The sequence below is a fragment of the Oncorhynchus mykiss genome, chromosome 17 (assembly GCF_057628025.1).
Source record: "Oncorhynchus mykiss isolate SJ-2025 chromosome 17, ASM5762802v1, whole genome shotgun sequence".
Taxonomy (NCBI): domain Eukaryota; kingdom Metazoa; phylum Chordata; class Actinopteri; order Salmoniformes; family Salmonidae; genus Oncorhynchus; species Oncorhynchus mykiss.
Window position 1 is genome coordinate 47,023,969 of NC_143038.1, and position 27,952 is coordinate 47,051,920.

The 27,952-nt window shown below is 42.6% G+C and overlaps 2 protein-coding genes and 2 long non-coding RNA genes across 5 annotated transcripts; 1 reads left to right on the plus strand and 3 right to left on the minus strand.

Annotated features, from left to right (window-relative positions):
• Positions 1-1,535: 1,535 nt before the first annotated feature.
• Positions 1,536-3,784, plus strand: LOC110494347 (amphoterin-induced protein 1). The gene has a single exon (XM_021569319.3). It carries the CDS (start codon positions 1,662-1,664, stop codon positions 3,300-3,302), a length of 1,641 nt encoding a protein of 546 aa, XP_021424994.1. The 5' UTR covers positions 1,536-1,661; the 3' UTR covers positions 3,303-3,784.
• A 7,182-nt stretch (positions 3,785-10,966) lies between these two features.
• LOC149976058 (uncharacterized) lies at positions 10,967-15,171 on the minus strand. Its single transcript, XR_016487986.1, has 2 exons — positions 13,286-15,171; positions 10,967-12,910 (listed from the first exon to the last, which is right to left on the minus strand). It is a non-coding gene; the product is annotated as an uncharacterized LOC149976058 (long non-coding RNA).
• A 790-nt stretch (positions 15,172-15,961) lies between these two features.
• On the minus strand, positions 15,962-17,609 carry LOC149976059 (uncharacterized). Of its 2 annotated transcripts, XR_016487988.1 has the most exons (3): positions 17,540-17,609; positions 16,437-16,516; positions 15,962-16,319 (listed from the first exon to the last, which is right to left on the minus strand). It is a non-coding gene; the product is annotated as an uncharacterized LOC149976059 (long non-coding RNA). The 2 variants fall into 2 exon arrangements; XR_016487987.1 differs by lacking the exon at positions 17,540-17,609 and having other exon boundaries at positions 16,437-17,489.
• Positions 17,610-19,183: 1,574 nt separating this feature from the next.
• LOC110494348 (RNA binding motif protein 15) lies at positions 19,184-27,802 on the minus strand. Its single transcript, XM_021569321.3, has one exon. It carries the CDS (start codon positions 24,193-24,195, stop codon positions 21,682-21,684), a length of 2,514 nt encoding a protein of 837 aa, XP_021424996.1. The 5' UTR covers positions 24,196-27,802; the 3' UTR covers positions 19,184-21,681.
• Between the last annotated feature and the right edge of the window lie 150 nt (positions 27,803-27,952).

Here is a 27,952-nt window from a genome sequence, read left to right on the forward strand (position 1 = left end):
TAGGCCAAGGCTATTGATGGAGTCAAGACAAGGTCGTTTTTATTCATCTCAGATTCTCAATTTGTGAGGTATTAAAAAATATTCTGCCAAAGTCTCCAGTAATCTAAAATTGTGTAGAATTGCATTTAATGCGTTTATATAAGGCAAACATTTTCCAGGACCCTAGGCCAAAATTAATTATCCCCATGTGTGCATCTCCTGCAAGCCATTCTACTCTTCTGCTCTATGTCAGCACGCAAAAGCAATGACATGCGTGCAATGCTTTATTATAAATGTTTTTTTGTGTGTTTTTTTCATTCGTTCCGATACCTCAGAGCCCCCCAGGTCAGCTCACTTTTTGTTCAGGCACCTCCCAATTTACAAATGAAGCATTGCATGCAGCCCCGCGGGCCGCCGGTTGCCCATCCCTGGCCTATAGGTTAGCTCAGATTATCATTCTGATTCAGTTGACATTCCTTTTTTTCTCATCATATTGCAATACCTATTTTCGAAGTTAAGAAGCCAAAATAGGCTGACTGGTATAGTACAATGGGGCCACATTGTGTAACACCTTGTAACAGTTGTACCTGTTATTAGACCTACAGTCTGAAGGGAATTAAATAACCTAAATAAATATAATTTAATACCCCTTTATCCTAATCTGTATTTAATCGTTTTACTATACCTTCCTTGATAATAATACGTACAAATGTTGCATTGAGCTACTGGAGTGGAAACTAACGGATTTGACTCGAGGTCGGTGCTGTGTTTGTAATAGTGCATCGCGTGAGCGCCCTCCCAGTAATCAATCAGAAGGCTCTTCATCCGGCAGAAGGCTGCTGCTTCGCTCTCTCTGATACGGCATAGAAGGCTTGACATCATAGGCTGTGGTCTACTCCGCTCTTAAAGAATCACTTCGAATAGCATTTTCTTATTATATGAAGTATAGCCAATTGGTAGGCTACTATTTTGCATCGACGTCCTGGGTCCATTTGCTGTACAAACCTGCGACATTTCTTAATATCGCCTTTGATCTTCTTCAGTTTACGCCTTGAGAGGGAGCAGAAGGTAAAATAATGCTTGTGGATGATTTATTTTAGGCAGAGGTCACCTGGATGTTGAACGTTTCTATAGGTTTTGAAAATAAAACTATGTTGCATGGCATCAGCTAATAGAAAAGTATTTAAATTGTTTTGGCTTTATTAATAATATATAGCCTACTCTCCTCTTTAGCAATAGGATATCGGCAGTGCTTTTTGTGGCTAATGTGGCTAGACATGTAGGATGTAATGTAGGCAGTGTATTCAATGTCGAACATGAGTTAGTGAATGAAACAAGCGTAGAAATTAGAGATCTGTTCTGAGACGCATGAAGTTCAACTCATTATGGGAACTTGTAGCGGTCCTGTGGTGCAATGCACCCCGGTAAGTCTACCATGTGCGTATGGTTAAAGTGCAGGTAAGATATTCTGATCATCTATTACCGTTTAGTAGCGCATTTACTATGCTTGACAGACCACGTGTGTGAGTTATGACTGTCATGTGGTTGTTTTATGTTATTGCTAGGTGTTGGCATAATTTTAGCCAGGGGACACTACAAATATCAAGGTAAAGGGAAGCAATGTGCTGCTGACCTCCAATATATTTTCTTTCAGCACATGGCCGATTGAGGATGTATGTCATATGAAGTCTAAATTCTGCATTGTGAAGACTAAGATTCCCTATCTAAAAATACATTCAACATCCTCTACCATGCCTGCACCTGACATGGTGGATGGCAAACTCTCTGGTTCCCGCTGTGCCATAGAAGGAGTGTCTATTAAGGGGCTCTTTGCCCTTCTGGTCCTGACTCTCCTACTGCCTTCAGGAGCAACAACCAGCTCAAAATCTGTCACCTGCCACAAAACCTGTTTGTGCGCCAGTAACATCGTTAGCTGCTCCAAGATGAACCTGACCAGCATCCCCATGGCTTTTCCTCGCTACACTGCTGTGCTGGACCTCAGCTTCAACCAAATCAGTAAACTGAAAGCTGAATGGACCCCTGTCAAGCTCAGCATGCTGCACAGCCTCCTGCTCAGCCACAACGGCCTCACCTTCCTCTCTTCCGAGGCCTTCCTATATGTCACACGGTTGCGCTACCTGGACCTGTCCTCAAATGGCCTGAAAATTCTGGAGGAGTTCATCTTCGAGCCCCTGGAGCACCTGGAGGTGCTTCTGCTTTACAACAACTACATCTCCCAGATTGACCGCACTGCCTTCTCCAGCCTCAACAGCCTGCAGAAGCTCTACCTCAGTCAGAACCAGATCCAGCGCTTCCCCCTGGAGCTGGTCAAAGAGAGGAATCGGCTGGAGAAACTCACTCTGTTGGACGTGTCCACCAATCGGCTCAAACTGCTGCCCATACAGGAGCTCCAGGTCCTGCCTGCCTGGATCAAGAATGGCCTCTACTTCCACAACAACCCGCTGCCCTGCAGCTGTGAGCTGTACAGCATGCTGTCCCGCTGGCACCGCCAGGAGCTTAGCTCTGCCACTGATTTCAGAGACGACCACACCTGCCTCCTCCCAGGCACACAGAAGGAGAAGGCACTCACCCTGGAGCTGAACAAGGTCCATCTGAATTGCAGCGCAGTGACCATTTTAGACGAGGAGGCCTACCTTGAGCAGTTCATAAGACTGGGCTGTGACACTAGGCAGAGGTACATGCTGAAGAGCTGGGTCCTTCCAGGCAATGTGCAGTTGTCTTCTGGTAACCAGAGTTCCAGGGTCCTCAGCGACGGCAGCCTGCAGGTCGGCCCCATCACGCTAGAGGACTCTGGGATCTACACCTGTTACGCAGTGGGGGAATCCTTCAACGAGACCCTGTATGTGACTGTGTTAGTGCACAACGCCACTCAGGCTGGAGGGCAGGAGGGCATGAAGACGGCCTACACCACATTGGTGGGCTGTCTGGCCAGTGCGATGATGGTGCTCATCTACCTCTACCTCACACCCTGCAGCTGCATCTGCTGCCCGGGCCAGGGCCTGGACAAGAGAGCCCCGGGGGACAGCCTTCACTCCTCCATCCTTAGCGTCTCTCCCACCCATGAGGACACAGGCCCGGAGGGGGGCGGAGGTGGAGGGGGTGCCTTTGACAAGCCTCCCTTTAACAGGCATGTCACCTACCTGGACCCAAAGGGCCTGCTGGAGCAGAATGGGCGACTGAGCCCATGTGGGGAGGAGGATGAGGAGTGGCAGGAGGAGGACAGAGGGAGGCAGGAACAGAGAAGGAAGTCAGACGCAGATTCTCTGAGCTCTGTGTACTCGGACACCCCTATTGTTGTGTGAGATGGTGTTTCGCTTCAACTGGAGGATCTTCCACATAAAAACACTAGGGGGAGGGTGGAGGATGGGTGACTCAGCTGCCTCAGTAGGACTGTAACTTGCTCATGAAGCAGGAGGAGGCTATCCATTTTCTATATGTAGATATTCAATAGGGTAAGTAGCTTTACGTAGTGGGATTACACTATCTTGTCTTTTTATAAAACAAGAACTTTCAACCAAATGAGGATTAATTCTCACTAATTTATTCTGTAGCAATCTATGTGTTCATCAAATGCTTCATCCCTTTGTGTTAGAATACCAATATTGTTGATTCTTTCCAGTGACAAGGGGCACAAATACGTTATGAGTTGTAGCTGAATTTATGCAACCAACAGAAGCAGCATTGAAGTGTATTCACTTGAATAGACTCAACATTGCTCCAATACATCTGTGCTGCTGTGACGCCTGGATCACCAGGCTAATAATAGTCTCTGTCACTTAGTCATTCTTGGGGGGGGGGGGGATGCTAATGGGACAGTGTGGGACAGAAAGGATATTTGTTAGCAGCCAGGCCCAGTCCTACCAAAGGGAGTTGCTGTGAAAATCCACTGAGTACTTCTGGGCATGGGTTCAAGTCCCTAAGCAAACGGACAAATGCAGACTGGGCGATTGTCTTATAAACATGGTAGAAATAGCAGCCAGTAGTACAGCTAAAACGCTAGCCTACTTAGCACCCCTGCCACAGTTGAGCTTGGGATGGAAACACAACTCTTAGCACTGGAACAACAGATATTTTGCTGTCATTCTTGTATTGCTAAACAGACACAACTAAGATTAAGGACTGATGTAGGAGGTATAATATAAACAAAAGTCATTGATATTATGCCAGCACCATGAGCTCAGAAAAAATGGTCAAGACGCAGTCAGATGCTAATGTTACCCAGCTGAAAATCAGGTTTGAGCTCAATGAAGTTTGAGCTCTTGTTTTGTACCTGAACCTCTGTTTAGTCACTCAGTCCAGTTGTATGCTATGGGGGTTTCTTAACACACTTCATTAGATATTACCTAACCTTGACTAACTGCTTTTCAACCTGAGAATCTCTGGCCCTCTTAACTTGAAACCAGGTGCCATCGTAATTTCAGTACCTTGATGGAGGAACTTACTGCGCTGCTGTTATAGAGGGACATCTCTGAAGACAGACTCCCACCTCTTAAGACCAAATACTCAAACCTATAGTATAAGCTGAAAGGCCCATTATTAACTCACAGTAAAGCAGTTACTGAACACACACAACAAAACATGTGCCACTAACATTTTCAGAAGCAAGACTTTCTTAAGCAATCCATTCATGTCTATGTTTCTGCCTGCTCAGGGTCATATAGTTTCATATGTATGTGTATATACATTATCTAACTATCTATTAATCAGATGTTTAATAGTATGTATCCCTACAGTATACATTATTATATAAAGATGTTGCAAGATACTGTATGTGCTTTTGCATACTAGCAGAGGAGTTGTAAATTAAAGACAGATAATGTTATATGAGAATATTATCATAACCTATAATCTTGTTATGCTTTGAAGACCCTTACATTTGACAATTGACATGGTCATTTCTGGTAGAAGCTATTGGACCTCTGGCTCTTCTGTATAAAGACTGCATTATAATCTCCTGAAGAAAAATGTATCATCTCTGACCAAGCAATGATTGGTTAAAATATTTCAAGCGTAACCGGTGTGTAATCTCTTATACACTCACAAAGGGAATCAGCTGAGTAATTGTTATCTGTTTATATACATATGTAAAAGTATTATGTGTCTTTGTTGTAGCCATTTCTTGTGATGTTCTGCGTTTGCCTACTGTACGTCTGTATTACTTACTACTTACTGCTTATGAATTGTTGGGTCAAGTACAAAGACATTAATCTGTAATGACAGACTTTTGTCAGAATCTCTTTGCTATGCTCTCAAATGCCTTCCTGTTCATCCACTGTACCTGTCAACTGTATTCACAACCTCAAACTTCCAAAACATGAAGTGTGATGATACTGTGTTTTTCTTGGAAAGAAGCACTCAAGAGACACATAACTAAGTAAAAATACTTTGAATGACTTATTACAGTGCCTAGTGGAAGTCTACACACCCCTTGCACAGTCTTCACATTTTTCTGCCTTAAAATTGTATTTAAAAAAAACTGATTAAATTAGATTTTTTTCCTATCGATCTATACAATGTGCTCCACATTATAGAACATTTATAGAACATTTTCCAAATGACTAAGAAATACAAAATGTTGTATTGATTGCGTATGTCCTAACACCCCAGAGGTAATACTTGGTGGAAGCACCTATAGCAGCCTTTACAGCTGTGAATAATTTGGAATCATATTCTTCCAATTTTGCACAACTCTTAGGGCAACATGCAGCAACATGTGAAGACTGTGCAAGGGATGTGTAGACTTTCACTAGCGACTGTGTAAGTACTGTTTTTGGTAAGTAGTTTATCTGTACTTTACTATTTACTATTGTACTTTACTACTTTACTATTTATATTTTTGATTACTTTGACTCCACTACATTCATAAAGAAAATATCTACTTTTTACTCCCATATAAAAATTTATTTATAAATGAGTTTTGGAGTCTGCCCCTGGCAATCCGCAAATAAAAATCAAGAAAATCATGTTTTCAGGTTTGCTTAATATAATATTTGAAATTATTTATAGTATTTACTTTTACTTTTGATATTTAAGTATATTTTAGCAATTAGATGTACTTTTAAACCAAAAACTTACTCAAGTATTTTACTGGGTGACTAACTTTTACTTGAGTCCTTTTCTATTAAGGTATCTTTACTTTTACTCAAGTATGACAAATGGGTACTTTTCCCACTATTGTCAATATCTGATCGCCTAGAATTGATGCTTTATTACAGCCCTCCTTGCGATATTGTGACGCGAGTGTCCAGTGTTAGTGAAGCATGATATTCAGGCCTGCTCACGGGCCCAAATGGCATGCCACTCCACTGGCTTCTTTTTCTACAGTAAATTACCCTAATGACATGTACTGTGATCACTAGGGGGTGAAATGTTAGAACTCACAGGATCACTGAGGTGAAAACTCAGTTCACTGGAGGAGCAGTCCGTTTACTTTCTTCAGGCACCATTTGATGCAGGCTTTTTATTCTCCCTCTTTTGGACCATTTACCTTTGGCACTGTCTTGTGGCTGTAGGTGCACACCATCACATCCCTTTTGCCATTTACAGGTAACTTCATTACAGGTAAACTGAGGGAAGGACAGTGTTTTTCTGTGTGGGTTTGTGTTTATCACCAATCTGAATTACTGTACTCGATGTCATTATGGATTAAGTGTCAATATCTGCAGAAGTAAAGGTATATTTCCATCTAGATTCTATAATATGAAGGCATGTGTGCCAGAACCCGCTAATGTAATACTGCTAAAGTGTAAATGAAGACTTCTACTATATTAATGATTCAAGAGGACTGGAGAGGGAAGTCTAAAGACCCTAGGTTCATTCCAAAAGGCTATATAGTGCACTACCTTTGACGAGGGCCCATTTGCCTCTGGTTAGGGAATAGGGTGCTATTTGGGATGTAATCCCTGATTTAGCAACGCTGACCAAAAGCAAAATCATCCAGGTTTTGTAATGAAGTGACAGGTTTGATTAAACTGGGTGATATGTCAGCAGATGCTAGATGCTTAGGTCCCATGTGGTTCAGTTGGTAGAGCATGGCTCTTTCAATGCCAGGGTTGTGGGTTCAAATCCAATGGGGGACCAGTATGAAAATGTACTACAGTAAGTCGCTCTGGATGAGAGTGTATGACAAATGTGAAGATCCCTGCACATTTTTACTTCAACTAGGTCTACGGCCTTGCAGTAACATACTGTACAATATGTATTGTCACAAATAGTTAAGTAATAGGAAGTATTGAGGTGTGGTAGTAGATATTCAAGCATAGTTTATAATTAGAACCAATCAACCCGCAGCAGAAATGTAAGAACGACCTGAATCTAAGATGACTGTATTTCGAGCAGGCACAGATGGCATGGTGCATGCAGTCAGTGCCTGCTGATGCTCAATGATTGGCATGTAGTTGTGTGTGTGTGTGTAGACTGAATTCAGAAGATGACTCATCCTTTCTCTGTAAGCCCCCTCCTGATTTAATGAAATGACTGCCGATAATATATTGTATTTGTGAGTCTATGGGTTTTCATGCCATCTAGTGGACTGTATTGTGAATGATTTAGCTGAACATGCAGTCTAACACTGTGAATGGGCCCATAATCAACCTGGTTAATCTGAACGAGAATCCATGTCATAAGTCAAACTACCACATTTGCAAAACAGCACAATAGACTTAATACATCACAAATCTGATACTGGTTAACTTTGTTTTATTCTCATAATTGGAATAATCGCACAGTAGTGGAGCTTGTTCACTTTTCATTACCTGTCTGCAGTTCACTTCAGATGTAAACACTGGAATAATGATGGTCGGTCCTGGTGAATCTTTGAGAGTCAGATGCAGACAGGCATGGTCTCAGTGTGGTGTTGGGGCACCAGCGTGGTTGTCAGCATCCACATATTTAGCAGATGTTATCGCAGGTGCAGCGAAATGCTTGTGTTTCTAGCTCCAACAGTGCAGTAATATCTAACAATACAAAACAATACACACAAATCCCCCAAAATAAAGAAATTAAGAAATATCAGAACGTTTCAGCCTGGGCCAAGCCCACACAGTTCTGGTCTCTGTTAAAGAGTGTGTAAAACTGCCTCATGAAGACCTCACCCAGGATCCACTGATCATTGTCCCAAGCAAAACCAGTACTACAACTGGAGCCATACTGGAGCCATACATACGGAGTATAACTGCAGGTGGAAAAGTAGCCTGGACAGCCACGAGTGGGCGTGATTGTCCACTATCATCTAGACTTAATGTGCCCAGACGGTGATACACTCGTGTCCCCTAGCGACAGGTTCGTACAGAAACACATCCTCCATTCAGGCTGCAACGGCGTCGGTTTCCCCCTTTTCTCGATTTAATGGTCTGTGGGTGGAAGGAAAAAAAAACGGAAAATATGCACTTTTTAAATTATTATTATTTTGTACTTGTACCCCTTTTTCTCCCCAATTTCGTGGTATCCAATTGAGAGGCGAAGGTCAAGCCGTGCGTCCTCCGAAACACAACCCAACCAAGCCGCATTGCTTCTTGGCACAATGCCCACTTATCCCAGAAGCCAGCCGCACCAATGTGTCGGAGGAAACACCGTACACCTGGCAACCGTGTCAGCGTGCACTGTGCCCGGCCCGACACAGGAGTTGCTAAAGCGCGATGGGACAAGGACATCCCTGCCAGCCAAACCCTCCCCTGACCCGGACGACACTGGGTCAATGGGTCTCTCGGTTGCGGGAGAATCTCTAGTGGCACAGCTAGCACTGCGATGCAGTGCCTAAGACCACTGCGCCATTCGGGAGGCCAATATGCATAATATTTTTCACCACCAACTTCTGGATGTTGCACACCGGGTGGGTCTGTTGTTTACCCCTGCCTGAACATGGTCAGCAACATCAGGAAGTAACATTAGCCACTCCACATGGTGGTGGGGAAAAAAGTATTAAGGAGGAAACCGACATCTTTGCAGCCTGAACAGAGGATGTTTTATGTATGAACCGGTCGCCAGGGGACACATAGCAGCAGGGCTAGTGGAAAAGTTTCTCTCTGATCTTAACAATGTTGAGTCCTTACATTGCAACAAGGAATAGAGATTTCAGTAATAGCATTGGCACATTGTGGTGATTTTAAATTGAGCGACCGGAGTTATGGGCGGGCCTTAGAGGGCCTGGCCCACCCTACCGTATCTCCTTGTCTGTCCAAATAAAATACTGAAATATTGATCATTTATTTGACAGAGACAAACAATCTGATGCTGTCTGGACCAAAAGATTATGGCATGTCATACTACTTCTGGCCAGACAGCATCAGATTATGTACATAGGCTACATACAGCAGAGAGGAAGAGGCGAAGCGAGAGGGCACACTCTAGCCAAAATCTGTCCAGTATAGGCCCAATGCGTTTCTATCGAATAATATGCAGGCCGAAGCTTGTCGCCTTCCTTTCCGCCTTTGAGACAAAGACTTCCATTTTTAGAGCGGAGACATGAGCATCTTATCATTATATAACGATCTCTGGTTTCAGCCTCTTGCGTTTTGGAAAGGAAAGTGGCGGGTGCACAGTGCACTTTTAGGATACTGGATTTCGCCAAAATTATACAACTACTCCTGTCTAAATAAAATCATTCAATCATTCAAATGATTGATTATCCCATATATCCAGTAGAAACGTCAGAAGCTCACTGGTGCAGGAACCTCTGACATGCTGACCACACTGCTCATGTCGGGTGTGCGAGCGTTGCAAAAATAAATGTGCACATACATGTTATTCAGTCATTGCACCCACATGTCAACGATCACCTGTGTAGCCAGGCGCTAAAATAGAACTTGGTTCTATTTGTGACTCTTGGCCCTCTGCAAGTCCTGCCTCTCCCATGTCCTCCTCAACGGTTTTTAGCAACATATACCCACATGGGTGATTGAAAGATTAACTGAGGCCCACACTTCAGTTGGTGGTGATAATGCACCTGAAAGTTGGTTGCCAACTGCCATATAAAGTCCAAAGAAGAAGAAGAAGTCTGAAGGAGGAGCATTTACTAGAAACAAACTCGGTTGACCCTTTTATCTGTGGAGTAACTGTTGGAGTAGGGGACCCTGCATTTCAGGTAAAATAACAACCCAATGTTTATATCCCAGGACAAATTAGCTAGCAACAGCAAGCTAGCTAGCTAAATTATAATAAATGTTTAATGCTTTTCGACCTGTCCCCAAATTAATATAGTTGGTTCATAGTTCGTTTTGATATTTCAACCTGCGTGTTCTGATCGCGTCTGGTGTGTGGACAAAAATTAACATGCCCGTGATGGCGGACACATGCGAGGGGGTGCTCTGGTCAGCATGTGAGATTCTGACCACGCCACTCGTGTCACGTGCGTTACAAAATAAATGTACACATACATGTTATTCAATCATTGCACCCACAATACTTGAGTACGTCAACGAGCGTATGCGTAGCCAGGCGCTAAAATAGAATTTGGTTCTATTTGTGACATTTGACGAACTGCAAGTCCCGCCTCTCCCATCTCCTCATTGGTTTTTAGGAGCATATACCCAATTGCCATCTTCTCATTGGTTTTTAGGCACATATACCCACATGGGTGATTGAAAGATTAATTGAGGTCCACACTCCAGTCCAGTTGGTAGTGGTAATGCACCTTACAGTTGGTTTCCAACTTCCATATAAAGTCCAAAGAAGAAGAAGAAAAAGCTTGAAGGAGGAGAGATTAGTAGAAAGAAACTCAGTTTACCATTTTATCTGTGGATTAATTGTCGGAGTAGAGGACCTTGCATATCAGGTAAAATAACAACCCAATGTTTATGTCCCAGGACAATTTAGCTAGCAACAACAAGCCTGCTAGTTAAATTGCCATAAATGTTCAAAACTTTTTGACCTGTCCCCAAGTTGGTTCAGAGTTCGTTTTGATATTTCAACCTGCTTGTCCTGATTGCATCTGGTGTGGGTGGACAAATCAACATGCGCAGGAGCGGTCTGGTCAGCATGTTTATTTTTTATTTAACTCGGGAAGTCAATTAAGAACAAATTATTATTTACAATGACGGCCTACCCCAGCCAAACCCAGACGACGCTGGGCCAGTCCCTATGGGACTCCCAATCACGGCCGGATGTGATACAGCCTGGACTCGAACCAGGAAGAGTCCCTCTTGCACTGAGATGCAGTGCCTTAGACTGCTGCGCCACTCTGGAACATTGTAAGGCAAGAACATTGTAAGGCAATGTTCCCTCAACTGCATGCGGGCGAGCAGCTCCACTCAGACTGCCAACCAGAAGAAATATGAGCTGGTGCAGAGAAGCACGAGACTGAACTTCACTCAACTTTCTACAGTATTCTCTTTTAGTTAACACTATAAACGTTTTGCTCTACTGTGGGAATTGTGATCGAATCAATGCAATATTAGCCAATAAACCGAAACAAAATGAACTATGCAAGATTTAGTATGCAAAACTAACTGTGCAAGAGATTTTCTTGTAGGCATTGGAGTAGGATTCTATTGCATTGACAGGCACCACTCAGGCCCATACTTTACACAGACCAGTGTGCCATAACCAATCAGAGCTGCAGTAGGCCTATATGCAAATAGCCATTGCCATATATGGATCTGTGCCATTCACTTTGAACTGGGCTGTTTAGGCTACAGTATGATCGGTCGCCAGTAGATGCTCTTGAGATCAAAGTGAAAGCTGCATGTAGCCGCGTTTGCACACATTTGTTCATATTCTTAGCTAATTAGTGAGTTATTAACCCAGTTATAGCTCATTTCTAGTCAACAATGTGGTTGCTTCCTACAAGAGCACAAAATGTGCGCATTTCTCGCCATCTTGGAAAAGTAATCAGATAAAGAGCCTTTTAATGTCGCAAAAGGGATGTGTTGTATTTTGAGAAAGTCTTGAATAAACTAAGTAGCCAATAGGCAGAGCGTAGCATAATTTGTCTGATTCTCTGTAATAATTGTATGGGAATAATAATAAATGTTATTTTGTAAAGTGGTTTCTTGCATCAAACAACATTTTCAGTCACCTCCTCGTCTGAAGGACAAGTGGATAAACAGGTTGTCAAGCACTGCATGCTTTTTTTTTTTTCAAGTCTCATGGAATGTAGACATTGAACAACACACATTGGCTAATACTGTAGGTTTAGGGCAGGGGCTAGTGCTCTCGCCATAGTTTAATTTGAACTTTTAGATTTTTATCATTTTACGATTAACAATGTGACAAAGATTTTGAGAAACGAAAACGTTATTATTGAAATGAAACTTTTACACAAAAATGTGCATAAAAAATAATAACTGGCATGCAGATCAGTAGAAATGGAAGGATAAATTGTACGCTTCCCTAAACTTGAAACTCACAAGCTGCCTATGGTTTTTAAGCTACTGTTACAGGCATAACAAACTGTAAACGGGCTAGCACGTGCACACATAGGAGGTCCCGTGAAAAAACTTTCCCCCCTATGGAAATCAAAGGCCCATCCAAATGATTCGTTCCGGCGCCAGGTCTGTACCAAAGTGTGGCTTAAGCTTTCTTATTGAGCATCGCTCAATATATGCTCAAACGGAACATTACACTACATTTTAGCGATACTTACTATGGAAAAATAGGCAGATGCTGGGAGGGTGAAGCTGAATCACAATACTCTGTAAAGTAGTAAGGAAATGTATCCTAAATATTTTCTGAAATTTGCTGAGCCACTTACATTAGTACCATAAATGGGTTTTTCAGTTATTATACATATGAAAAACATAACACAAATATCCATCACAAAACTGTGTTCATTTATAAGATTGAGATCCAGTGAAACCTGCCTGTATGCTCCCACCCAGCCATTGACATCCCTGGGAGGCCCGATGATCTCAGTGGTGCCAGAGTCAACCATAGCTTGGCAGCCAGCTGCACACGCCACAGTATTCCCATTGTACTGCAACAGACAGAGCACATATTTATTTACTAGGCAAGTCCGTTAAGAACAAACTCTTATTTACAATGACGGCCTAGGAACAGTGGGATAATTGCCTTGTTCAGGGGCAGAATGACAGATTATTATCTTGTCAGCTCGGGGATTCAATCCACCAACCTTTCAGTTACTGGCCTAACTCTCTAACCACTAGGCTACCTGCCACCTTAAGACAAATAGCGTCACTATTCTATAGAGTCATCAACAACAAAAGTATGCATAACACCAGTGACTGATCATCCTTAATGAGTTTGAATTTGGTTGGTGTCTTCTGTGGGACAATGATAATATTTTATTCTGTTACACATAAACTCATTCATTAGCCGTCCACAATATTACCTGTCTACTTTATACTGCCAGTAGCCAGTAGGTTGAGAGATGGGGATCCATTGGATGCTTCCTGTGAAGTAGGAGGGGTCGGTTCCTCCCAGGATTAACAAACTGCCATCTACAACCCAGTCCTCCAGGGAAATCTCACTTGGTCAGTTAGATGGAGAACACGTCTTGGGGGATCTTGCCATGTTTCCAAATGTTGTCAAATACAGGAGTGCCTCCCTTAATTGACAGCTGCTTGGGGAAGACCAGACTCATAATCCCATCCCATGGTAATGTCTGCATGAGTGTCCTCCACCAGACTCCGGCCAAAGATATGGTGTCACAGATCTGGGGAAAAAGCAGTCACACACATATACTCAAAATGCTGTTGGTGACATTTTAAGAATGAGAAGTACAAGCCTTTCTCAACAGCATAAATTGAGGGGATTGAATGTGATGTGGCTGTATTTGTTAGGGAGAAGCCATTGTTTGGAGGATATATTGGCACGGGTGTTCATTGAGGGCCAATATATCCTCCAAACACCGGCTTCTCGGGCATTATCACTTTTATACAACCGGTTACCATATTCAAATAATTATTTACATATTTTCATAAAAAAATGTTGATTAAATTATTCATACAATTTCCTCATTCCACAAGATATAACCGCGACACAAATCTTGTGTTGGTCCCCAAACCGGCTGGTCTTTCGTTCAATTGGTTCGGTTGCCAGAGAAGCAACCCAGTACTTCAGTCTTTTTGTTCTGTATCTATGGACGCGACCCAGTCGTTCGTTCTAAATGTTCCATTGCCATACTAACTGGCACCATTCTTATCCCTTGCATGCTAGCCAACTGCGACTAATTTACAGTCACGTCAAACAGTGCAAACAGAATGACAGCAAAGTAGCTGCATTTGCGTTTGTTTAAACTGTTTTCTAGTGACATTTATTTGCATACATCCATAACAATGAGCTGATGATGCGCGATTTCGACTGGCGTAGAAAACGTGCTCTCGTCAGGACACCTATTCAGAGGAGCAAGCCAACAACACAGCTAACACAATCACTTCAAACTGAAGCTGGAAAGACAGCAAACTAGCTGCACTTCGTTTCGTTTTAGCTGTTTTCGATTGATAGTTCTTTGTATATATCCATAAAAAAATAATGATTCATGATTTCGACTGGCTGAGAAAAGCTGCCTGCCTGTCTGTCTCTTCCCGACAAGTTCATTACTATGCGACATCTGGAGATCGAATTTGAATGTTGAAACAAAGTTGTCTGTCTCTCTGACATTTGCAAGGTTTATACAAATCTCCGCTGTTGAAAACGAAATGTTAGTCTAAAAGAAATGTGAGATAATGTCTAAATGCAATTTATAGTGGAGGTCAGGCAGCCAGTTTATAATAGCAATAAGGCGTCTCGGGTCTTTGTGGTATATGGCCAATATACCACGGCCAAGGGCTGTTCTTAGCGTGACGCAACACGGATTGCCTGGGAAAATGCCTATTTACTCTGTTCTGACTGCACAATCCACTGTCTCATCAGCCCAGCCATGCTATTTTTGAACCTAATTAGAGCAGTAACAAAGAAATGCTTTGTCATACCCGTGGTATACGGTCTGATATACAACGGCTGTCACCACCCAGTTTATAATTAAGCAATAATGCCAGAGGTGTGGTATATGGCAAGACAAAATATTTAAGTCCCTTTGAATGAGGTATGGTAGTAGGTGCCAGGCGCACAGGTTTGAGTGTTTCAAGAACTGCAACTCTGTTGGGTTTTTCAGTCTCAACAGTTTCCTGTGTGAATCAAGAATGGTTCACCATCCAAAGGACACCCAGCCAACATGACAACTGTGGGAATCTTCAGAGTCAAGATGGGCCTTTCGAGACCTTGTATAGTCCATGCTCCGGTGAATTGAGGCTGTTCTGAGGGCAAAAGGGGATGCAACTCAATATTAGGAAGGTGTTCCTAATGTTTTGTACACTCAGCGTGAATTATTTGAAGTGGCAAGTGTTTCTATTTGTGTACTGTTGTCAACTCCATGAGAAAGACAAGCATACAATAAATCTACATCTGCACTAATAAAATGCATATACAGTACATGTAGGTCACACCTTGTTACAGGTTAATAATAAGTTGCATAGATTAACTGGAACAGTATGTCATGACTCAGCATTTCCCACAAAGATTTCTGTAAAATGGGGCTGTTGACTTTTCAGAATGTGAGCATGTAATAACATATGAGTGTGTTTTAGTTTAATGGCTTCAATTACCCATATTATTTATGAATGGCCATTTGATACAAAGAATAGTGACTTTAATGACTGCAAATAAAGGTCTGAGCGTACTTTCCGCATACTTGAGTCTGATGGGAATTGTTCGCGTCTCACCAATTTGATTCGATTATCACTTGATTAGAGTGTTTTTAAACACGATAATGTCAGTAATAACGTTTCTGATATTTCACATGCATCTGAATAAGATCTAAGTGATGTAGGTAATTGTCAAACTTCTTTAGACAACTCTGCCCTCTAAAGGACAAAGTCAGACATCATCATAATGTACACTGTCTTATAATTTCGTAAAATTGTATTTAATGCCAACAAAACTGTAATAACTTTAGATCATTCAACCTCATCTTCAAATGTACAAAAGTAATAAAAGAGAACACACTTGATAAAAAACAACAGCCATGTTTAAAATAAGACTCTTTATTTAAAAAAATATTATACAAATTGTTTTAATTGAAACGTAATGTGGTATGTACAAATTACAATTAGCTCAAATAGTAAATAATGACTCTGGCTAAATGCACATTAAATGGTAAACACTGACAGCATTAGAACATGTACTCACCAACATGTGGATCCCTTGTCAGATGAATTCCTTGTTTAATACTGTATCAACCAGATGTTTGTTAATTAGATAAAACATTATGGTAAAACTCTGACCCGTGTAGTTTTACAGTTCTGTTTTCAGGTTGTATGACTCTTCCAGAGCAGAAAGTTTAATGGAGCAAGCTTCTTTATTTCCTCCTTTTCTGAATGTTGCTCCTGTGAAACTCAAACGTGATTAATCCCTGTTCACTCCTTTCATGAGGAATACAAAAGGAGGTCATAATACAGCAGTATGGGTTTAATGTGTATTTACTACAGTGCATGATGTAGTACCTGCTGCAAACGGTTTCCTGGAGGATTAATCGATGAGCTGAGGACTGAAACCGGGCCACATCCTTAACACAAAGACAAGACTGGCCAGAGAAACAACAAACACATGTAGCACATTAAACCATTTGAACATGTCATACAAACATCGATATCCCCTGAAATTGTACTGGAGAAAAATTAACAACTTAATATCACATATCATAAGGATATGTTCTAAATAAACCAAAGCCTTCAGTATCAAACATATTAACTAAGTGTTATAATATAGTAGAAAAAAAAGCTGATTAAATCTTATAGAATCGTATTGTGAATGGTTAAACGACCGCATTTGCTGTTCATAGCCCCCTGGGACTAGTGATGGCTAAGAGAAAGTCACTACTTACCTCTTCATAATGCAAAGGCAACATTATCTACTGTGAAATAAGTAATTAATCAAAACCCATTCAATATCATCAGTGAAGAAGGGCGCTGCATGATCTGACAACATAACACAACTACTGATGATCAATACTCATGGTATATTTATACGTCTATCCTTTCTGCTATTCTCAACTGGAGGTGGGGGCATGAGTCCGCTGCTGTTCTTCCATTTGTGTCTAATCTGTCAAATGCAACTGTGAGATTATTTCATGTGTCCCTGCCATTTTATGCAGTTGTACAAGCAGTATTGATCATATCAGGCATACTACCAGGTCTTCAGGCACCTGTTATCAGATATTTCCATCACTAAGATTTCTGTTAAACTGAATGTTATGCTCATGCTGCAGACATAAAAAGCTGATGTTTTCAAGACCGTGTCACTCCCCCACTCATTATAAGCAGGGAACACACTATCCTACCCATTCATATCATTAAACAAAATGGATCCTGTCTCCCCTGATAATGTGCAGTTCTAATTTTAACTAACATTTGTTCTCTACCAGTTGTTCTTCCTGCATGCTGTTAAATAGCACATCTGAATACTTTACCATTTTTTAAAACAATATAGTCTATGAGGATATTATTAGATATGTGTATGATTTTAGGAATAGTCCTGACCTAGCTATTTCTCTATCACTCCCCAGTTACACTTGACGGAGTAAAACGTCATACTCAATTTAACTTACCGGTACGTGACATACACATCAGAGGGACTTCTATTGGTTAAGCAATATCTTGAATCTAAATTTGCCTGTGACAAAACAGCATGCAGGGAGAAAAAACTATTGACAACGCACTGTTAATGAATTGTATAACAGACCTATAGACATTTTGAAAGTGTAACAAAATGATCATGGAGCAATACACTTCAATAAATTGTAACCAGTGCTATTACACTGATGGCATTGCTTTAAGGAGATGTCTATACCCGTTTATGTGCAATATATACAAGTGTATGGTATTACATTTATTATGGACCAGGTATCATTAATTGAACGGTTTATCTGCTTGCCTCATATATAGAATGCATCTAAGTACACAATACCAGATTAAGTGATTTTCAGGTGTTCATAACAAGGGATCAGACTGTTCTTTGTTTATACGTACCAAAGTATGTCGTTCAGGCTGGCAGCAATCTTTACCTGAGCAGGGACAGGTGTCTGTGGGGGGAAGGGAGGTGCCCACTCCTGTCATAGACAGGCAGAGCTCAAAACCTCTGAGAAGCCTTGTGTTGCCGTCCAGGGTGTGGCACACAGTGGGTCTCTCGCAAGGCAGGATTTGCATTTCCTACCAAAGTTTACATACCAAATCCACAACTATGCTAGTCAGGCCTGGAATCCTGGCACTAAGCCGACTGTTAACTGGGCAGTGCCTCCTGTGGATTCTGGATCCCTGATGGCAGCCCAATGACAGTCTCTTCATTTTGATTTCATATTCACTTAGAATAAACTCTAGAACTAAATCAATTCAAATCATTGATACCTGCACAGGGCGGGAGGTTCCTTTCACTGGGAGTGGCACATGGTGGTTTGTGGAAAGCCTGGGTGCCGAGTCACTCCATCCCATGGTAGGGTACCAATGTAAACTGACCCTAACACAGTAAAATATTATTCCTGCAGGCTTCAACGCAGGGAGAGCAAAGCAACTGGCAAATACACAAATAATTAAAACTATGGCTCCTTGTTAAGCTGGAACAGATCTTGAGGCATTACCCTCCTAGCTCTGCAGGGTTGTTTTCGTCAGTAGAGTTGAGTGGACAGGACAGGCACTCCAACTGTGTGTTGTTGGCCAAAGTGACACACAGCAGGAGGTGTGGTGGGCAGAGCAGTGGAACACCCGGGACAACTGGATCAGTGGCCCAAGGTGATGACAACAGCGCCACCATCAGAGCAGCAGCCAGCAAGAGGTGAGCCTCTCTCCAGCCCCCGTTGTAACAGCTCACTGGAAAACAGCTTCATCACCTACGGCTACGAGGACCAGAGATGACACAGGAGTAGGGCCCCACTCCCACTTCAACGGGACACTAGGGACATCTCAGCAAAGGCACAGTAATGATGGCCAGGTAAAAGGTGTGGGGGGGGGGGACTTGGGCATTAACAGCTGGAACATCAGCAACTCTTCAAAAAGCAGTGTTAACAATGGTGGTGAGCAATGATGTCAACACAAAGATTTGAGCTCTTTCCCTTGCTCTCAACACTTTTCTTTTTCCTTTCTGGTCTGGAAAGGTGTTCCCATTTTTCACACAGGCAGGGCCAGAGTTAAGTGCAAAAGACAATTCCTTCGCAACACAACAGAAAAGGTCACAAAAGTCATCTTCCAAGGCAGAAACATTTGTTTTCCCACGAAAGAGAACATTTATTGATACCGAAACAAAATCTATGAAGTGCAAGCTGCACTTTGTGTTTTTTGACAACTACGTCTTAGGCGCATGTGCAATTGCGGTTTCCATTTTTTCTCCAAAAATCAGGTGGACACAGCACAAAGCATATTTTCCATTTAAAACACGGGAAATGGCATCACAAAGCATTAACACAACGAGCAGTAAATTCTGAGGAAATGCACAAAGGGCCACTGTGCAAAGGACCCTTGCCCCTGTGCATTCTGGAGTATTTTTGCGTATGGTGTTTTCCAGTGTCCAACGGTGGTATGGTGGTGTTATCCACTCTGGTATTCCTTGCTCAAATCTGAAGTGTCCATAACATACATACAGTAATAATTTTATACAAGAAATTTCACTTAAAATACATTTTTAAATAAAATGTCTTTTTTTTTATATGTAAAAATGCCAATACACTTTGAATTCTAAGTAGAAGCAGAAGGCTATGGCATTAACAACACTACTGGTGAGTTCCCCAAGTATAAAGTTGGCAATTAATGTAAAGGCCAAACTGAAAATGAACAATTATGTAAATTAACTTCCACTGTAGTATTTGGAGAGATTTTGATACATATGCTTAATGCCAGTCAACAAACCTTATCCTTAGTTTAACCCTAAACAGAATTTAAGTACACTGTTGAACTAAACCAATTGTTAAAATCTATATATGTTTTAGGGACATACATACTCTTGGTCCTTGAGAGCAAATAGAAAGGTATCCTGTTTCAAAAGTGAGTCATACATTTGACATAACTGATTGAACTCATTGGAGAAATTCCATTTAGATAAACTACTTTCCTTCTCACCTTGTTGACGCACGTTTGTGGAACTGAAAAGACTATGTGAAATGGCTCCACCTAGCTTTCTGGAAGGCTAGGCAGTCTCTAAATGGTTTCCAGACAGTTCTCTCAGAACCAAAAGGGGAAGTCATCAAGGGACACATATTACTGCCATGAGGGGCCATCGTCATTTGGTTTAGAAGCTTTATTTCCTTCTTTACTATGTATAGTAAAATACTAACTTAAACTTAACTCAACCATTTAACTGTGGGGATGATTGTTGGAAATAACATTACTCATAATATAAAAAACAGGATAACGTCCTGACCTCAAGGACCTCAGTGGCACAGGAAAATAGTGGTAGTTCTTATTTAGTCAAAAAATAATACCCTCTATGGAATTTGTGTGGCATCACCTCTATTGAATGAACCCAAGGATCATATACCTGTTGACAATCAAAACCATTCTGGATTTACGCTAATAGAGTCAATATTTGCATATTGCCTAACTAATAGGCACTTTTAAATTAGACCACTCAAAATAAACTTATGAGCCTTGTTTTTGTGTTTTTTTTACTATTAGTCTATATAGTCAACAGGGCAATGCAACACTTGTAAAACAAACTCTGATATCCTAGATTCTCTTATAATGTATCAAACAAAATATTGTTTCCAAAATTGAAAATTCACACTTAACTGTGAGTGCTATTGGTGCCAAGCAAAGATACACTGACAACAGTCGGCGATACAGTAGGTGAAAATGTGAGCACTTTGGCGATTAGAAATAACAAAAATCGTCCCAACTATGGATCAAATAAGTAAGACCTTATCAAACAGCAATGTTTGATTTGAAAATATTCCAGGTAGAGTTTTATGTAAATAACTGAATTTCAAAACCTTTTACATTGGCTGCTTGATAGAGACTGGTATATTCTTATTGATCAACAAAAGCAGATGCCAATTTTACTAAGAAATTATTGATAATGCAATGGAAAACTGTATCGTCTTACAACTACACACCTTCACAGGCCTCTTAAAATATGGCATGGCTTATCTATTACCAGTCTGACTAAGTGTAAGAAATTCAAATGAGGAGATAACTAAGGGTAGTTAAGATTTTTTTTCAGGTCTCAGATTAATCTTTACATGCTTTTATGTTCTACTGCAATGAATAGCAAACAAGACTGACACCAGATAAATGATTGTTTGCAAATACAATGGATGTCAGATTTTTTCAAAATAAAAAAGGCAATAACCAATGTAGTTGTGATTCACAAAAATGCATAAATTACACTACAGATGAATGATTTACAGATTAGTTGCAGAAATAGAGAAAGGTGAGTCTACTTTGACTTAACCAATTTCAATTAAATGTATCCACTTCTTGTGATTTAAATTGTTCACATTAAAAGTAGACCACCAATAGAATGTAATGCAGGCTACATGCTAATGCATGCTATGCTGAGTTGACAACTTAAAATATCTGAAAGGCTTGTTATTTTTGATTACCAAATTACTCTTAGTATAGCATTGTGTTCTGCCAATAAGTTCTACTTGTAGCAAGACAGAAAGCTATCAACCCCACCCTGTTCCGTTTCAATGACAGCTAAATCCCGTAACACATTGTGGGTGTGAATGTGCTACCAATGCATCACACATGAATGATTCTCATTTTATGAGGCTCCTCGGACAATGACCATCACCAGGTAGTCCTCTTCGGTTTTGGCAAGGGCTTTAGCTGAGGCATCCATGAACTGCTGGGAAAAATCACAGGGCGGGAAAGCGTGAAGAACTCCTGCGCCGTCCTTGTCGCGGGTGCCACCCACAGGCAGGCTGATGACGCCGGCTGCTTGCTTCTGCTTCAGGTAGGAGACCAGGTTCTTTAGAGGCCTCTCGGTGGAGCTTCCCACATCCTGGGGCCCCTCCTCACAGCTCCCGGGCACAGCCAAGAGGACAGAATAGCCACTGGGGCCTGCAGTCTTGATGCGACGGGACACCTCATCCAGCTTGGGCTGGTCCAGACGCAGGCGCTGGGTGATCTTTAGCTGGGACACCTGACCACCAGTGGAGCTCTCCACCAGTAGTCTGGCTGCCACAGCTAAGTCCCCCTCTAGCAGGTGCATGGAGGTGGGGAAGCTGCTGTTCTTCAGCAGGAGCACGCCATGCCAGGCCTGACATAGCTTCTGCCCCCCGGCCCCCTGCTTAGACTGCAGGCTGGACATGGAAGAGGAGGGGTGATCAGAGCGGTCCTCCCTCTTTACAGGGCTTGTGCATGAGTCACTGGCTTTGCGTTTGCGGTCCCGTTCTGGTAAGGCTGGGCTGTCTGTCCGCAGCCGCTTGTCCCCAGGGCCACGGCCTAGGCTGGCCCGCTGCTCTCTGACGGGAGAGGGTCTATCGGAGCGTGGGGGGCTGTAGCGCCCCCCGTCCCGGCTGCTGCCACCAGGGCTGTGCTCCAGAGAGGCGCCATGACGACGACGCCCATGTTCACTGCTGTTTGGTGAGCGGTCCGGGCGACGCCCATCCTCTAAGAGGCGCCGTTTTCGGGCCTGGTCTCGGCTCTGCAGCTCCCGTTCCAGAGACCAGGGTTCACGTGAACGCCTCTCCAGGTGCTCCACGGGTTCAAAAGCTGCCCCTCGCACCCTCTCGCAGACTGCTGGGCCAGCCCAGTCTGCGTTGTACAGTTCCCTTTCCCTGAAGCGGAGTGGGGGTGGAGGGCTCCTCTCTCTGATTCTGATGGCCTCGAGGGTGGGCCGGTGGACAAATGAGTCTGCCACTAGGTCAAAGTGAGGCGGCAGAGGGAGAGGCTGCAGGTACTGTTGCTGGTAGCGGAGCTCTGTGTCAGCAAAGTCCACCCTAAGTCTCCTCTCAGGACCACCCAGAGGAAAGCCACGCATGTGGGAGCAAGCGGCCTGGGCAGCGTCCAGGCTCTCATACTGGATGTAGGCCCACGTGTCCCCCTTCCTGTAGTCTATAGTCCGGATGGTGCCGAAGCGGTCAAACTCCCTAGCCAGAGCAGCAAGGGGGACCCAGGGGCCAAGACCCCCCACCCACAGCCTGGTTGTGGGTGTCGCTTTGCCATAGCCAATTTTAATAGGGTTGTGACACACCACTTTTCCTGACATGGTGATCTTAGCACGGTGAGCCATGTCCAGGTTCTCGAACTTTAGGAATCCATAGGTGCTGTTCTGTCCGCGAGCGGATGTCCGCTTGATGTCCACCTCTGTGATCAACCCAAACCTGTCAAACACCCTCCTCAAGTCATTCTCTGTCACTGAGACATCGAGGTTGCCAAGAAACAACGTCCTGTTGGCCCGCTGATCATCTTCAGGGGAGAGGAGGTCCTCCTCACAGAAAGCTGCACAGTCAGGGATGAAGGGTGGCCGGGCCCTGGCTTCATAGATAGAAAATTCCCTCTCTCTTTCCAGTTCTCTAGGGAGGGAGGGGGGAGGGGGGAGGCGGCCCAAAGCTAGCTGCTGCAGTCGGAAATCTCTATATCCTAGCCCCGTTGGTGAAAGGGGTCTTTGGACATGCAAATGTCTGTGTCCTGCAACTCCTGCATATGGATCTTTTTCGATGGGGGAGCGGCTCCTCCTCCGGTTCATGTACACCGCGTCAATTTTTAGAGGGCGGTCATAGAGCACCAACTTGCCGCGTGCGTGCTTGGCCGCCTTAGCATCGTCGGGCCTTCTGAAATTCACAAATGCCACCCTTTCGTCGTTAACTCTGCTTATTTTGACACTCACGTCCCCAAATTTCTTAAATTCGTGAAATAATCCATCTTCAATGTCTTCGTCGCTCAACTGAGAGCCCAGCTCGCTAATTTTTAGAGTCTTGTACTCACTTTCGTTACTCGGAAGAGGCCGCGGTTCCCCGCGAGAATTGGTCCTTGTCGTGGGGTCCAGAGCAATGCTAATGTGTAGCTTGCTACTCGAACCAGTTGTATTAGCATATCCATGGCTACTCCCAGTTCGATTTGACACATGTCCGTCTAAATCTCGACAGTCTCTCTTTTCAGACGGTAAACTCCGTTTTACCGAACCACCACTTTTGACAGAACTATTCCCGTTGCTGCCTGCCGCCGAGAGTGTTCCCATTTTCTTACTTGTTGGGTGGCTTCCTCCCCGGTCTCGAATATCGTCCAGAATCCGCGAGCGCTTTTTAACGGGCGACCGCTCCTTGCCTTTCATTTTTAGACTGCAGTTACCGCCTTGAAAACGATATATTCTAATCTTACTACTGTTTTTGTCTCTAACTTAAGTAAGTAAAATGTGCTTTAAATTCAACTCGTAGGCGACATATCCGCCATGTTGAAGAGCAGCATTAAAAGTCCCGCCCAGCTTTGGTGATTGGTGGAATGCGGCTCGCGTAGAGAAGAACGATTGGTTCCACACATGTCACTCAACACAGTATGGGTGCGGTTCTGGGCCTAAAATACAGTGAGGAAGGTCAGTAACCTCTACTTTCTTAGGCTTTATGTATGAGACACGTACATGTTAATACTATAGTAGGCCTATCCTTTTTGGATCAGAGGGAAATGCAACAAGCTAAAAATAAGATTGTGCCATAGAAACTCCAACACATTTTTGTATTGTTTAGTGAAGATTTTGAAAATTAGGCTGAGAATGTAGGCTAAGGCATATGGTAGGAAATAAGAAAGAAAATGTGTGCTTTAAAAATAAAAACTGATAAGATGAATAAAAGTAGTAATAAAACATTACAATGAGACTCAGCTTATAGATTGTTTTATGTCTTCATAGTGATCTGCTCTATACTGATGTAAATTCTTTGAGAGAGTGTGAAAGAGAGACACATCATGTACAATATCAATCAAAGTCATGAAAGACATGGGAGAGAGCGAGGTGGAACTGGTTAGTGGTAGAGGAGTTGATTGATGAGGCCTGAATCGACTGACAAGGACTGGCACATTTATTTCTGGGCCTACTTAGGTAGAACCTCTCTGGTTATGTCCCAAATCCTCTATATTGTGAACTATTTTTAACCAGGGGCAATAGAGCTCTGGTCAAAAGTAGTGCACTATGTGGGAATAGGGTGCCATTTGGGACACAATCTCTCTGTCTGTACGGCTGCAGCCAAAGTCACTGGCACCAGTACTGGTGCACTGCCAGAGAGACATCGGAGGAGTGATGAGGAGCAGCTGGCGGAGAAGAGGAAACCTATTCATAACAGTGTCATATGCCCTCATTACAGCCAGACAGATGCCTCAATTACAGCAACAGTTGAACCAGGAGGTTAGGGTAGGCACTATAGCTACAGAACAGGCCTTTGGAGATACAGTATCTACCCCCTTTCATTCATTTGTGCAAATTTGTAAACTTTAAGTTTATTATTGTAAAATGTCTGGTTCACATACAAATACAATTGCATTACTCCTTTTGCCGTAAGCAACCTGTTGCCAGGTGGATGTGAGAAGCACAATAACCACTAGGGGGCAGAGGGGTTCCTCTGATAAAGTGCTATGGACACTGAGGGCGTCGGCCTCCTTGTAATTTCTTTCTCACTTCCTGTGACACACCTCAAGGTCCAATGAAGGACAAACATACACAGGCTAAACCAGGTTACCATCCAACCTTTTTTATCCAAGTAAAGTGCATGCCATGGGAAGTAGGGATCTCTTTGTGTCGATGAAACGAATTATGTGAGAAATGTCGTTGGCAACGCTTTTATGCACAAATATTGATATAATAACCATCATATCAAAGTAAACTTGGGGTTACCCAAAGACATGTTGTGTGGTCCTCCCAGTACAATTTGTCAAAATCAAAAAGTTTATTATGCTACAGATGAAACAATTTATGATGAACTTAACAGGGTGGTGGAAGGTGATGAGCTTGATGCTCCTTTCCAATAAATATCAAGGGTTTTATTCTGGTGACATAATCATCAAAGCTTGGCTGCTGTTAGACAAACATAATCTTGTGTTTTTGTGCATGATAATCTCATCCTGTAGGCTATATTTGCGCTCTAGCCACCAGCGTGCAGATACAGTACTGTACCCCTATCTGCTGTTGGCTAGAACGCACGTGCTAATACCATAATGGGCACACTTCCTATATAACCCCCCAAATTTTTGGGGGAAAACCATATGTAGAGTTCAAAATGCGACGGAAACCCACTTAACTTGTATTTTTTATTTGGTAATTTAACCGCAAAAGGTATTTTTATATGTCAATTTGATGGAAACATCTCTGTTAGGAAAATGCGCATAAAACAATTGTTTTTACGCTGATTTTAGAATGAACAAATTTACGGTATCACCAGGATCAATGGTAAATTCATGTAATAGGTTTAGCAAAATTCACATAAAGTTCCTGGTATTTATTAGTTCATATCAATTTAAAGAAATGTAGCCAATTTATTCATGACCAAATTTAGCTAACATTAGATAGTTAATCCAGAGATTCTTACCTTTGCCTCGATTCGGCAGTCTCGTCCAGATCTTCATGGCATTTGTAGTTCTTTATGATAGCCACATTAGCAGATAATTATAATTTAATTTTTGGAGGGTAAATAGAGGCAAATATATTGACAAATGCCACTTTCGCCAAGAGAGATTTACACAGTTATCAAACCGTTACACCAGGGTAAGCCTGAAATAAATTATGATGAACTTCACAGGGTAGTGAAAGTGCAAGGTGATGAGCTTGATGCTCCTTTCCAATAAATAATCTCACTCTTTTGTCCATAATAATCTCATCATGTTGGCAAAGACAGTACAGTCTGAAGATAGGCTAAAACTGCTTATCCAATAGAAATCCCAGATCACACTTGTAGGCAGGGGCGCAACTTCCACTGAGGATGAGGGGGACATGTCCCCCCCACATTCTGAAATTGCATTTTTGTCCCCCAAATTTTATCATTGGAATGTGATACAAAACACTGCAACGGTGTGCTTTAAGACCATGCAGACGCCTCCGAGCAATCAGGTAGGCTGTTCGGAGTGTTTATCCGACTGGATTTAGGACCACACAGACACCACAGAGCGGGCTGACAGGCTGTGTGAAGTCAAAGCTTCTGGAAGGCTGGCTGGACCAGCACAGGTGAGTTGAACATAGTGTTGAGCTCTTTCATTGAGTTGTACAAGAATGCAGAACTGAAACTGGCTACTCTTTAGTTGACTGATGTAGCTGGCAAGGTAACTGCTGTTTAACTTATCAGAAAAAATACAATACGAGTGTTTATTCACTGCCCTGAGCTAGTATTGTAACTGACATGTAACGTTAGCAAATGTTTCATCCCGTCTTGACTGAGGTGAATGAATAAGCTACGCTAGTGAGTAGCTTCCACAGCCAGAGGTGGCTATTATTACTATCTAACAGAAGTTGTTTGTATGGAAATGTTTGTAGCCTTTGTTTTGTCATGCTTCAGAAGTAAATGAACTTGGCAAGCTTTTGCCAGTTGATGTACCATTAGAGAGAGAGCTGGCCAAAAGTTGGCTTACACATTAGCTATTATTTTTTGCCTCAAACTAGAATTGAATCAAACAATAAAACCATCAGCCAAATGATTGAAGAATTATATTTTTTCAGTGCAAGGTGAGTTGTATTATTCAGTATGTCAATTTAATGTTATTAATCTGTCAGTTTCCCTAGATAATTCCCTACTTTTCACACTGACACTGTAATAAACAGCTCTAAAATTACAGGCTTCGCTGTCATGGTGCAAAGTAGAGGTCTGCACAGGACTGATTTCTTCATCCAGCTCCCGCCCTCAGACACAGCTTTTCATACCTCACTCTGCCAGCACCTGCTGGCTTTCTTTCTGATGGTTCCAAACCCAACCGCAGTCCCGCAATGTTATTTTAGGCATATGGCGGCAGGTAATCTAGTAGTTAGAGCTTTGGACTAGCAAACGAAAGGTTGCAAGATCGATTCCCCGAGCTGACAAGGTAAAAATCTGTCGTTCTCCCCCTGAACATGGCAGTTA

What these genes read in the sequence shown, in the direction of transcription:
- LOC110494348 (XM_021569321.3), bottom strand. Translation starts at nt 24,195, where the DNA reads ATGAAAGGCAAGGAGCGGTCGCCCGTTAAAAAGCGCTCGCGGATTCTG.
- LOC110494347 (XM_021569319.3), top strand. Translation starts at nt 1,662, where the DNA reads ATGAAGTCTAAATTCTGCATTGTGAAGACTAAGATTCCCTATCTAAAA.